This window comes from Amblyraja radiata, chromosome 15, assembly GCF_010909765.2.
Source record: "Amblyraja radiata isolate CabotCenter1 chromosome 15, sAmbRad1.1.pri, whole genome shotgun sequence".
NCBI lineage: Eukaryota > Metazoa > Chordata > Chondrichthyes > Rajiformes > Rajidae > Amblyraja > Amblyraja radiata.
In genome coordinates, this window is record NC_045970.1 from 41,802,017 (window position 1) to 41,816,795 (window position 14,779).

The window sequence follows — 14,779 nt, forward strand, 5'->3', positions numbered from 1 at the left end:
AAGCATACCTTATGTCTTCTTTATGGATGTTATGTTACAATTGTGCAATACAAATGTGAGGTCACATTTGGAGTATTTAGAGTATTATTCTGTTTTTAGTTACCCTGCTACAGGGAGGAGACCATTAAACTGGAAAGGATGCAGAGAAGATTTACGAGGGTGTTGCGAGGACCTGAGGGCTTGAGCTATAGGGAGAAGTTGGGCAAGCTAAGACTTTATTCCATGGAGTACATGAGGCTGAGAGATGATCTTACTGAGGGGAATAGATAGTGGGTATATGGAACGTGCAGCCAGAAGAGGTAGTTGAGGCAGGTACTATAACATCATTTAAAAGTGAGGAGAGGTAAAACATTTCTGAGAAGATCTTGGCAGTTGAATATTAATGGTGCAGCCATTGAATTCTGAAAGGGATGGCACAGTGTCGCAGTGGTAGAGTTGTTGCCTTACAGCGCTTGCAACGCCGGAGACTCGGGTGCGATCCCGACTATGGATGCTTGTCTGCACGGAGTTTGTACTTTCTCCCCGTAACCGCGAGGGTTTCCTCTGAGATCTTTGGTTTCCTCCCACACTCCAAAGATGTACAGGTTTCTTGGTTAATTGGCTTGGTACAAGTGTAAATTGTCCCTAGTGTGTGTAGGATGGTGTTAATGTGTGTGGATTGCTGGTCGGTGCGGACTCGGTGGGCCGACGGGTCTGTTTCTGCTATATCTCTAAACTAAACTATTCCAAATGACTGAATTGGAGGAGCTTATTATCTTTTAGGCTGATGGGGAATGGAGGGATTGGAAACAAGGGTGAGGATTTTGAAGGTGGGGCATTACTTAATTTAGTTAAGAAGCACAGAGGGAATGCAAAAAGTGAGCTAGGAAATTGGCAGCAGAGATATGAATTAGCTGACCTTCACAGAGCCAAGAAACGGCTTACAAGGCGTGTTTGTCAAGGAAGATGAGCCATACGTGTAGAGCATCATACTACTGCTAAAGACACAACACGGAGATACAGTCAGTGCTGGCACAAGAGTACGTACGTTTTGGACAGACTAATTTAGGGTATTGACATTGGTATATTACTAACATGCCTATACTTACTGGACACACACCGGCATCTACTGTACTGATAATCACATATCAACATTACCAACACACATACTCTGCAACCATGGCTTTTGCTTATATACAGAACTATACAGATACAGTGCTCACACACGCCACTAAAAGAACATGCTTGCTTTATTGATTCCACCACATACTTCTGTACTCGCGTAAGTGAAGCACAAATACTCATGCGACTATCATGCACGCCCGCAGTACTGGCACTGAATTATAATATTGGTATACGGTGTTCTGACAGAATCATATTTACAGTGCTGGTATGGATAAGCAGAGGCTGGAATATATGTGCAAACATCTTAGGAGGTGGCACAGTGGGTCAGCGGCAAAGTTGCTGCTTTACAGCTCCAGAGACCCGGGTTCTATCCTGACTACTAGTGTTATATGTACTGAGTTTGTACATCCTCCCTGTCACCGCAGGGTCTGAAGAAGGGTTCTGACCCGAAACGTCACCCATCCTTTTTCTCCAGAGATGCTGCCTGACCCGCTGAGTTACTCCATCACGTTGTGTTTATCTACCTGTGACCACGTGGGTTTTCTCCGAGTGCTCAGGTTTCTTCCCACATTCCAAAAACATATAGATTTGTAGGTTGCCCCCTCTCTGTGATCCCCCCCTGCCCTCCTGCCCCCTCTCTGTGATCCCCCCTGCCCTCCACCTATTTCCTTCGCTCCATAGATGCTGCTGCACCCGCTGAGTTTCTCCAGCATTTTTGTGTACCTTCGATTTTCCAGCATCTGCAGTTCCTTCTTGAATACATAGATTTGTAGGTTAATTAGCTTCTGTAAATTGTCCCCAGGGTGTAGGATAGAACTAGTGTACGAGGTGATCGTTGGTCGGCACGGACTCGGTGGGACAAATGGCCTGGTTTCATGTTGTATCTCTAAAATACTAAAAACATCTGTGTCATATGGGGGTCAATGCCATAAAGGCCATGGAATTTATAACAATAAGTTATATGAAATATTCCACTCCAATAATTATGTCAGCGTTCGTGGCATATCGATGTACTTAAACTCAGCTATAAACTGAGCTTGTAAGGAAAAGATAATACAGGTATCCTCTTCTCTGATATGAGTGTGCTGACCTTGAAATGACCTCCCCACAGCGTTGCAGCCCTACCTGAAGATTTTGGGTTGAAGAAATATATTAAATTGTCCTCTAAGATAGAAGGCAACAAGTGGAATTTTGTGCTGAATATGAACTCCCTCCATTAGCATCAAACCTGCAGAGTTAAGACTTGGTTCAGCCACCAACTTGAAGCCAAGCAAACTCAGAAATAGTTTGAAGTTATTTCTTTCCTGGTGCCAAATGTGCAGCCTTGTAACATTGTCCACTGGCATTTATATTTTGTTCTATGGCTGAGCACTCAGATTTCCTTTTACTTTTGTGACTTTATTATAACTGTGTTAATTTCAGTAAACTATATTATTTTATTTAACTTGTGAACACAAAGATCCAATTGTAAAGTTAAAGGTCCGTAATATAATCTAAGCTTTGTTTTATTGTTTGCAGGCAAAATGACATCTGTGGCCCTGAATGTTCCACTGAAAATGGACACAAAGGACCTCCAGATCAAAACCTTAACAGTGGAAAGATTGATTCAGCCTTTGATATTGCAGGTTAGGCTTTGCATTTTCTAACAAACCATCAGCACGTGTAGGCTGCTCTGCTATAAAGATCTTTTATACTTTTATAAATCAGGGACATTCGGCAAAAACTCCATAAACCCATTGCTCCTCCCATCACCCCTCTACCCCCCCCCCCCCCCCCCCCCCAAATAACGTGGACTGCACACGGCCTACAGCGGTGGAGCAATGGACGAGGAGCGGTGGAAGAAACCACAGCTACATGGCCAGGTAGACCCTGCAATGCCGCCAGAAATTGGGAGAGATGAAGATTCCTGGTCAGAATGAAAAAAACTCGGTATCATGTTAAACTTAGTATTCTTTGAGATGACGGAGACATAAAAGGAGGAAACCGAGGAAATTGAGACTCATCACTCGGTTGAAGAGAAATGAGTCTGTTGGGATGAAGAAATTGTTCACCTTAACTCAAATTAATCTGCAAACTCCATGAAGAATTATGCTGAAAATTTAGTTGTTGATGGAGCTCGGCTTGTTTCCGAGAGCGCTATTTGGCCCTCTGCACCAGTTAAGATCTTACCGGGGTAGTTTTGGAATAAATCTAAATGCACCTACACACAAAGATAAAATTCTGTGCAATTGTGCACTGTCAGGAAGCATCCCCACCATCAACCACAGAAACCGAGGGCTACCCTTTAGTTCGTAAGGGTGCTAGTGGCCGGCTTGAAGGAAGACCTGGCAGACCGCCCATAGCTACTAACGGTGGTAGGCCCGGCTTGCTGCCGCAAAGAAGGAAGGACCTAGCTGGCTGCTGCCTGTTGTGGGGAGCTCGGATGCTGCCGAGCTCGGCTCCAAAGACAGAAGAATCAAGTAGGAGAGAGCCGCTGGCGATGGCGGGTGTGAGGAATGGGCCCTTAGGAGAGGGACTAGGGTATTGTCTCCAGCGCCTTCAAGGTCGGCTACCCTGGGACACAGAGGCGGTCTGGTGAGGAGAGGGCGACAGAGGAGGCCCAGCATGGCCTGGGGCTAACCTGGATCGGGAGCTGCTCCACAACACTGATCACGTGGACAGGACTTTGGACTTTCCCGTAAATGGTGCCAAAATATGGCAATTCATACACACGTGAATTATGCAAAGACAATTTCACTGCGCAGTGTATATGTGACAATAAAGTACCATTGAGACAACATTCTTCCTGCTCACCAACCCACACCATATTACTCACAACATGATCTCTTTGGATCATGGCTATGGAATTATGGTGCAGAAGAAAAAGGAATATCAAAGATTTTGTTGTTTTTAGTAAACGTAGCTGGAGACAAAAGGAGCAATCTATAAACATCTATATGCTTTGTTTTCAAATCTCTTGGCAATGCTGAACAATTATATTTTGCAGGACGTTTGTAGGGAGCATGTGCCTACAAAATGCTGACAAACTGCAGAGTCGCTGAAATAGTATACAGCTACTCTGATTTCACTGAATAGCATGATTTTATATTCACACGGATCTATAACTGGCTAACTCAGCATCCAGTCACAAAAGACAACTATGCCAGATTCCCCAAGTTGCACAATGGTCAAATGATGAGTTGACTTTTCAAAAGGCTTTGAAGCCAGCCTAATGACTAGCAGTATCAGAGATTACCTGCACAAACTGAGCTACAGGCATGGTGTGGTTTTGATCTCCTTCTATAAGGGTATACTTACATTGGAAGGAATGCACAGAAGATGACTACATTAATTTCTGTGATGTGAAAGTTGTGTTGTAACGAAAGATCGTGTGGATCGGACCTAATTATTAGAGTGGGGAATATTGAAGATTCTGAGGGAACTTGACAGGGAGGATGATGTGAGGTGTTTCTCCGGTGGTTGGATCTAGAAATAGGGATCGTAGCCCACGGGTTCGTTAAAGAATGAGATGTGTGTATGAAAAGGGTTTTGATACACCAACAGAAATTTTAGATTGCCCTCTCAAGATACCATGAACATTTTTTCCACAATTATTTGCACCACTTCTACCCCCCACCTTATTTGAGACCCTCCTGGGGTAACCATGAGGAAGGGGAGATCAGTCGTGCATGTTTTGCTGGAGGCTTTCCAAGATAAGTAGGATGAAGGGAACAGACCAACAACAGAAATGCAACAAAAGCTTTTCAGGCCAAGGGGAGCTGTGGTTGCTCGAGGACAAGGAAAGGCTGGAGGGACAGATCCAAGAAGAGCTCCAGATGACTGGAGAACATTGTGCTGTAGTTTGATCAGGGAGGAAGGGACCAATAAACAGTTGCAGGCCATACAAATAAAATAAAACTGCAGATGCTGGAAATCTGAACTGATACCAAATGATGGAAACACTCAGCAGGTCAGGCAGCATCCAAGGAAGGAAAATGAGAATTAACATTCCAGGAAAAGACCCTTTGTCATAATTGGAAAAGAGAGAAAACAAGTGATGTTTCAGTTGCAGAGGTGAAGAGATGGGTAGGATAAAAAGAATGCCTGTGATAGAGTGAGGTGAGGATTGCCATGGAGATATGTTGTGTGGGGCAAGTTTTTTACACGGTGTGAGTGCCCGGAATGTGCTGCCAGGGGTGGAGGTTGAAGCAGATACGTTTGCATATTTAAGAATTTGTATGTGCAGTGTATGGAGGGATAGGAGTTATGTAAAGGTAGATAAGTGATGATCATTGTAGGTGAAAGGCCTGTTTGGCATAGACATTGTAGGTGAAAGGCCTGTTCTTGTGCTGCACTATTTCTGTTCTATGATCTAACCAGTTAAACACATTGAGCCCCACTGCAATACTTCCTTTGAGGACACTGATGGCCTGTTCTCACATACCCCTTAAACACACTGGGAACCATTCTCACACATGAGGGCCCCGTTCTCATGCATCCTTTAAGCAAATTATTATACCACAGTATGACATTTAAGTCTAGATTAATTAAATGTGGCTTGGTGTATTAATAGAAGTAACATTGCAATATGCAACGGACTAGACAATCTGCTCATCGAGCAGATCCAGAGTCCTGAGTGTGCCAGATTGTTGGAGTTTTTTCTGTATCTCGGTACGCTACTTTATTACATTGAAAATGCAATCTGTTGTTTACAATCTAGGTCACAACTTTAGTTAACTGCGTCAGAGATCCTTCAAAGAACAAAAAAGGACGATCAAAGAGAGCTAGTGTACTTCTGGCATCAGTGGAGGAAGCCACAAATAACCTGATTGAAAAGGGGGATCAGATTGCCAAGGACACCACTTATCTGAAGATGGAACTTACTGAAGCAGTTCAGGATGTACGTAGAGAAGGTGAGAATGCTGTTTGTAATGTTCATCTAAACATACCTCACATGCTGGAATAAACTATATTCGATGACAATCAATTATAGCTTAGAATATAGAACATAGAACAGTACAACACAGGAATAGGCCCTTCGGCCTACAATATTTGTTTGGTTTTAGTTTAGTATAGTTTAGTTTATTGTCACGTATACCAAGGTACAGTGAAAAGTTTTTGTTAAGTGCTTACCAGTCAGCGGAAAGACAATACATGATTACAATCGAGCCATCCGCAGTGTACAGATACACGATAAAGGAAATTGGGCGAATAACGTTTAATGCAAGATAAAGCCAGAAAGATCTGATCAAAGATAGTCCGAGGGTTTCCAATGAGGTAGATTGTAGGTAGGATGGTTCAAATGCCTGATAACAGCTGGGAGGAAACTGTCCCTGAAACTGTGTACAAGAAACTGCCAAACATGATGCCCAGTTAAACTGATTTTATCTACCTGTACATAATCTACACCCCTCTATTCTCTGCCCTTGCAAGTGCCTATCTAAGATCCTCTTAAATGCCACTATTGTATCTGCCTCCAGCATTAACCCTGCCAATGCATTCAAGGTCCCCACTACTTTCTGTGTAAAAAAAACTTGCCCTCTCACACATTCTTATGCCCTCTCGTGTTGGCCATTTCCACCCTGGGCCATTTCCACCCTGGGGAAAAAAGTTCTGACTGTCTCTCATAATTTTATATGCTTCCATCAAGTTTCCCTTCAATCTCCTACATTCCAGAGAAAACAATCTAAGTCTATCCAACCCCTCCCTGTAGCTGAAACCCTTTAATCCAGACAGCATTTTGATGAAAGGAGGAATAATGTGTGAATTGTGTGTGGATTTATAACGTATTTGTTTCTATAATGTGATATACTTCATTGTTCTGATAACTTTAACCTTCATGAGGCAGCTTTATGCATTTCTCATATGGACCACTGGCCAAAATGTAATAGGCAATGTATGAGGAACCAGGTGTAAGGATTCTGGAAAAATTGAATGTTGCTAGAAAATGTACTTGAATTCAATTAATTAATTACTCTGCACTCCTTTGCAATGGTGCAGGGCATGCACAAATCAATTATATGGCATTATTATGGTTTTACCATTGGCAGTGCTAAATGTATTATTTGTATCATGGTATATATTCACAGGGTGCAGCCGATGGTGTTGAGTTCCAGTTGAAATTAGCTGGCGATAATTAAAGTTGTATCTGCAACTTTTAAAGGGGTCTTTGCTAGGTCTTGCACAAAAATGTAAACACTTGTTGTTGTTCACAACAGTACCTTCCCCTCAAATGACTCCCAGCAGATGTATAGGAACACCATCAATTGCAGGTTCCCTTCCAACTCGTATACCATCCTGACTTGGAAATACATATCTGTTAATTTTTCACTGCTAGTTTCAAATCTTGAAACTATCCGTGTACGGAACAGTAGAAATGCATTCTCCAGTTGGTCTGCAGTTGTTCAAGAAGACAGCTCACCACCATCTTCTCGAGGGCAATTGCGAAGACCCGACAAGTGTTGGTGTTACCAGTGAAACTCATATTATGGACAATAAACTAAAACAAAGTCAGACAAGTATTTTGACCTTTATCTGGGGCATCAGTCTGAGTTCTGTATTGTGTTGAGGATCTGTCTACATTTGTTACTCTTAACTCAAAGCACTTTGCTGTTCATGGCAGTAACTTGGCACATTAGTATGAATGTCTTTCTGTAGGAAGGAATGAAATGTGAGCAGCCCACGAAAGCTTCTAAATATAGGTGCCATTGCTGGCAGCTTGTGTGAGATTGGAGTGCGGGCAGTGTTCAGCTTTGGTTGGAATGCAGTAAGTGGTCTGATTGCTCTAATCACATTGAAGTGGAGTGCCTCAGAAGGAGCAGATAGTTTCCCCTAAATGGGCTGAGATAGAATCTGGCCTTTTCCAAGTGATCTTAAAGTTACCCAACTTTGAAATTCTATTGCACGGCACAACGCTGATATGTACCACAATACCTATTTTCGGCTGCAGTAGAAACTTGCTACTGTGATTTTCATTCACACATGTGGCCCACTGTGGCCTTACTCATTGAGAACCAAAACTGGAAAATGCTGGGAAGGCTTAGAAGGGCAGGCAGCATCATTGGGCTGAAGAAACCAAAACGTTTCAGGTCCTTTGTCGGAAATTGTTTCATGAGACATGTGAAGCCTGCATTGACATAAGGTCAAGCAGTCCGGGATGCCATTACATGTGGTTGATGCTTGGAATTGACGACAGATTGTTCAAGAGGCTTCAATATCGCCCAACATCCCCGCATCTCTCACAAACATCACTTTCCAACCTGGTGACAATCCTGCCCTGCTCCAGTTACCATGCCCCCACCATTCATCCACCCACCTTGCCTGTTGTCATCATCCTTTGGGCTTTGAATACTACTGAATTTTGCGACACAGTGGTGCCAAAAAAACATTAATGGAGCTCTAACATGCACATTCAAAGCAAGACTTTCCAGTGTGTAGGAATGAACTGCAGATGCTGGTTTAAACCGGATAGACACAAAACGCTGGAATAACACTGCGGATCAGACAGCATCTCTGGAGAAAAGGGACACAAAGAGCTGGAGTCGGTCTGAAGAAAGGTCTCGACCCGAAACGCCACCTATTCCTTTTCTCCTGAGATGCTGTCGGACCCGCTGAGTTACACCAGCATTTTGTGTCTATTTCCAGTGAATTTTCTGGGCATTGCACAACAGATATGTGCAATACGTTTACTTGTGTGTTATGACCCATCAAATGGAAAGGAGAATTCAACAGAATTATAAAATATGCTGAGTGATTTATAGCTAGTGTGCACAAGGCTGTTTGACCTGGGATTCCTGGAAAATCAAACCTGTATTCATATTCAACCGTAATATAATCATCTGGCAGTCTTTTATTGTTACTTTTTAACTTTATTGTCTGTTTTGTTATGTTTTTTGTTTGTCTTTTGTTTTGTTTTGATTCTTTTCTTATGGATTGAATGTGTTGTGATGTGTTAACCTGGTTTACCAGAGGGACTACAGATGGAAATTAGCCTATAGCTATAATCTTGCGTATTGCATGCAAATGTTTATAAATATGCACTGTCCTTAATAAAAACATCTAAAAAAAAAAAAAATAAAAAAAAAAATCAAGCTCCAGTGGATTCAAGCTCTGCCTGTCCATTCTTTCTTCATTTGGGCAATCCAAACATTCTAGATGTTGGTGTAATAATTGGGCAGACAGGCTGCACAATGGTGCAGAGGTAGAGCTTCTGCCTCGTAACATCAGAGACCCGGGTTCAATTTTGACTATGAGTGCAGCCTGTGCGGAGTTTGCACAGTCGCCCTGAGGGTTTACACTGGGTGATTGGGTTTCCTCCCACATTCCAAAAACATGCTGGTTTGTATGTTAATTAACTTTTGTAAATTGCCCCTAGTGTGTAGGATGCAAAACTGGGATAACATAGAACTAGTGTATGGGTGATCGATGGTCGGTATGGGCTCAGTAGGCCAAAGGGCCTGTTTCCAAGCTGTACCTCTAAACTAAACTTAAATGTTCTTCCTTAAATATGGAAACCAAGCTGATCTTTCTCTCAGCAATACTCTTTATAAGTGAAGCATAAATGCCTTAATTTTCCTGCCAATAAATAAAACTGTTATGTTAGCTTTCCTAATTCCACGGGAATTGATCAACCAGCCTCCTTAATGCATATTCCTCTAAACCTTTCCTATCCACTTTATTTTATCTCTAGTTACCCTTTTCCCTTACTGTAAAATCTCTTTGGATTCTTCTTAATCCTATCCGCTGGAGCTATCTTCTACGTCCCTTTTCACCTCCAATTTCCTCAATCCCCTATACTCCTCCATGGATACAGTTGATCTCAGCTGCCTGTACCTGATCCATGCCCCCCTCTCTTCCCCTCTTCTCGTTAACAGCAATATTTATATCTTGAACTCGTCATCACACTTTTAAAATCATCCAACTTTCTGGACGCTCCTTTACTGAAAATCAAGCTACCCCTGTCAACTTGAACAAGTTCTTGTCTAGTTCCATCAAAGTTGACCTTACTCCAATTTGGAATTTTAACTAGTGGGCCTGCCCTGTCTTTATCCATAACTATTTTAAAGCTAATAGAACTGTCCCAAAAGGCTCGCCCACTGACACTTCACTCGCTTACCCAGTCCAATTCACGAAGAGTAGGTCAAGCTTTGCCCTCTCCCTTATAGAGCCCTCTACATATTGCCTAAGGAACTTTCCTGAACATACTAGACAAATTTCACCCTATCTAATCCCTTGGCACTATGGCAGTCTAAACCCCCACAACCACAAACCTATTTATCTTGCAGCTGTCTGCAATCTCCCGGCATATTTGTTCCTCGAATTCCTATTGACAACTTGGGAGCCTATAGGTCGAGCTTTGCCCAATGCCTTGTATGGCCTTCTATATGGTTCCCTTCTGTATGGTTCCCTTCCGGGGAACTGTTCGTAAGGCAGTGTCTCTGCAAGTCAGAAATGTCTGTTTTCTACAGCTATCCATAATATCGGTCTACAATCACTTGCTATATTTGTTTCATGTAATTGAATAACAACCCTAACACTACCCATAATAAAGTTAATGGAATATTTACAGTATTCAGTCATGATAAATACCATGAAACATTTTATTATCTGTATTACCAGCTTGAAAAATGCTTAAAACATGTATTGGAGTAATTTGTCCAAAGCTGGATTCCCTTCCATTAGGTGTTTTGTCACCCAGGGAGCCCCTGTAATAGTGGTGATGTTGAAAATTCAAAGTCAATGTTGCGAGGGTAATACAGTAACAAGAGTCAGCTTAAAGATATATATAAACTGGGCAAATCAAATTACCACCAATAATGTGGAGCATGAATTCCTGGAATGTATATAAATTGGATTTCTCGTTAGATACATTAAGGGACTGACAGGGGAATAAGCTGTATTAGATCTAATTAAAATGAAAACACCCTGCTGATTCTGTAAGTCTAAACATTTTTTTTTAAAAAGAGCTGTAAATATTCAGTAGTGAAGGCCACATCTGTGGGAAGAGAAACGGACAATGTTTCAGGTCGAAGACCCTTTCTCAGAACTGGGAAAGACAGGCAAGAAACTTGCTGAGCTGCAGAGAAGGTAGGAGAGGGACGATTTATCTGATAGAATAAAAACAGGGTGAGCATGGTTACCTGGTCATTAAGTGATTAGGTAAGATTGGAGAACAAGTACATAGGCAAAATAATCCTTGGGTAGTAAGCTTGCTGATGACATCAAGATTGCCTGGGTCGTGGACTGTGAGGAAGGCTATCACAGATCAGCTACAGAAATGTGTGGTGAAATGGCAGATGGAGTTCAACCTGAGCAAGTTTGCAGATGACTTTAAAGGGGGTGGTGTTGTAGATTGTGAAGATGGTTATCAAAAATTACAGCAGGATCGTAATCAGTTGGGCAAATGGCCTGAGGATTGGCTAATGGAGTTTAATGCATATAATGGTGAAGCGTTGGATTTTGGCAACTTAAATCGGGCAGAGTCTTCACAGTGAATGGCAGGGCTCTGGGGAGCATTGTAGAGCAGAGGGATTGAGGAGTGCAGGTACATAGTTTCTTGAAAGTCACGTCACAAATATACATGCATTTGGCACATTGACCTTCAACAGGCACAGTGTTGAGTATAGAAGCTGGGATGTTATGTTACAGTTTAGTTTTAGTTTAGAGATACAGCAAGGAAACAAGCTCTTCGGCCCACTCAGTCTGTGCCGACCAGCGATACGCGCACACTAACACTATCCTACACACAATAGGTACAAGTTACAATTTTACTGAAGCCAAATTACCTACAAACCTGCACGCCTTTGGAGTGTGGAGGAAACCGTGGCAACTAGAGAAAACCCACATTGGTCACGAGTGAACATACAAACTCTGTACAGACAGTAACCATGGTCAGGATCGACCTTGGGTCTCTGACACTGCAAGGCAGCAATTCTAACGCTATGCCACCGTGCCGCCCCAGTTGAACAAGACATTGGTGAGGCCACATTCTGAGTATCGCATACATTTGGTCGTCCTGCTACAGTAAAGCTGGAAAGAGTGCAGAAAAGATTTAAGAGTATGTTTGCCAGGACTTGTGAGCTTGAGCTATAGGGATAGGTTAGGCAGGCGAGGACTTTATTCCTTGGAGTGCAGGAAGATGAAGGATGATCTTATAGATTATATGCTTACATACCCCCATGATCATGATGGGAATAGTTTGGGCAGAGCCTTTTACCCTGAGTAGGGGAATCATGAACCAGAGGTCATAGGTTTAAGATGAGAGAGGATTTATTAGGATTCTGAGGGGCAACTTGTGCACAGAGTGTGGTGGGTATATAGAATGAACTATTCTGTACATTACTAAAAGGCTTGGATAGAATGTATGTGGAGAGAACGTTTCCACTAGTGGGAGAGTCCAGGACTAGAGGTTATAGCCTCAGAATTAATGGACGTTCCTTCGGGAAGGTGATGAGGAGGAATTTCTTTAGTCAGAGATTAGTCAGGAATCTGTGAAATATCCAAGTCAGTGGATATTTTTAAGGCAGAGATAGATAGATTCTTAATTAGTACATGTGTCGGAGGTTATGAGGAGAAGGCAGGAGAATGGGGTTAGGAGGAGGAGATAGATCAACCATGATTGAATGGCGCAGTAAACTTGATGGGCCGAAAGGTCTAACTCTGTTCCTATCAGTTATGATCTTATGTCTAGTTAAGGGCTCTAAATAATTACATAACTGGCAATCTCAAGCATCGTAGTATAAAGAAAATCATTGTGTTCCATTACAAGTCTGTGTTCAACCTCTAGTCATTCTGTAATAATAGACCACCAGCTCTGTCAAGGCATCACCAGCTGATTCTTATAGTTTCGAGAACATCAAAGACTATAGGGACAGGCAGGAAAATGAACTTTAGCCCATGATCAATACTCTATTTTTCTCAGCTTGTTTTATTTTTTTCCTTCCTCTCCTGATTTTCTTCTTTACTCTCCTTCTCCTCATCTCTGTCATCACCCATCCTCCTCATTCTGCATTCTCTTTTCCTTTGGTTTGTTCCGCTGCATCTAACCTTTCTCCCCTTTTCTCCTCCTGTCATTCATTTCTTCTTTCCTCCTCTCTTCTCACTCTCCTCCTTTTGCATTCCCCATCTACTCCCCTGTCCTATACTAACCTCTTCAACTCCCTCTTCTTCTCTATCCACCTCTGCTTTTGTTTTCCTGAACCGTTTTTCTCTTTTGTTTCTGTGTACTGTTCTGTTGTTCTGTGTAGTGGTCCCAGCCTCATTCATCATCGGTATACTCTGCTTGAGTTGACAAGGTTCTAAAGATGGCTCTAATGATCGTAGGCTGGGAAAACAACTTACTGCAACAGTCATTACAGTATAGCTGACTTAATAGTTTAATATCTATTACATGAAAAGTTGATGGCTAAGCAACAATCTGACAAGGAATTAAACATTACTGATGGTCAATAGAATGAAACGGAATCAAAAGATAACAAGCAAGCAACATTCTTTTTAAATTTACCAATCATGGAAGCATAAATCATTCCTTCAAAAAATTATTACAATTTAAATCAACTATATATGCCTATTAGTCAAGTCAGGAGAGTTTATTGTCATAAGTCCCAGATAGGACAATGAAATTCTTGCTTGCTGCAGCACAACAGAGTATTGTAAGCATAAATACAGAACAGTTCAGTGTGTCTGTATAGCATAGGCCATATATATATATATATATATACATATATATCATATATATACAGATATATATATATATATACATACATATATACATATACATATAGATATATACATATATATAGACATATACATATATATATATATATATATATATACATATATATATATATACATATATATACATATATACATACATATATACATATATATACATATATATACACATATATATATATATATACATATATATACACATATATATATATATACATATATACATATATATATATATACATATATGTATATATACATATATATATATATATATGATCTGAATCATAACAGCCTATTGCACTTTGTCTGTTTAATTATTATATATATATATATATATATATATATATATATATATATATATATATATATATATATATATATATATATTATATATATCTTATATATATATATATATATATATATATATATATATATAAATAATTAAACAGACAAAGTGCAATAGGCTGTTATGATTCAGAGTTTGTTTGATAGCGAGTTTAATAGCCTGATGGCTCTGGGGAAGAAGCTGTTCCTGAACCTGGATGTACCAGATTTCAGGCTCCTGTACCTTCTACCTGATGGAAGCGGAGAGCTGAGTGTGTGGCCAGGATGTTGTGGGTCCTTGATGATGTTGGCATCCTTTTTGAGGCAGTGACTGCGATAGATCCTTTTGATGTTGGGGAGGTCAGAGCTGATGATGGACTGGGCAGTGGTCACAACTTTCTGCATTCTTTTCCGCTCCTGGAAGCACGAGTTGCCGAACCAAGCCATGATGCAACCAATCAGCATGCTCTCTACTGTGCACCTGTAGAGGTTCGAAAGAGTCCTCTTTGACATACCGACTCTGTAATCTTCTCAGGAAGTAGAGGCGCTGATGTGCTTTCTTTATAATTGCATCAGTTTGCAGGGACCAGGAAAGATCTTGGGAAATATGCATGCCCAGGAATTTGAAGTTCTTGACCCT

General features: G+C 41.3%; 1 protein-coding gene across 1 annotated transcript in view; it reads left to right on the forward strand.

Moving 5' to 3' along the window:
• The window catches only part of ctnna3 (catenin alpha 3), a 1,079,953-nt gene that overhangs the window by 1,568 nt on the left and 1,063,606 nt on the right, over positions 1–14,779 (forward strand). Inside the window, exons 2-3 of the mRNA XM_033034268.1 lie at positions 2,623–2,729; positions 5,804–5,996. Coding sequence (XP_032890159.1) covers positions 2,628–2,729; positions 5,804–5,996 — 295 coding nt within the window. The 5' untranslated portion in view covers positions 2,623–2,627. The remainder of the gene's footprint in view (positions 1–2,622; positions 2,730–5,803; positions 5,997–14,779) is intronic.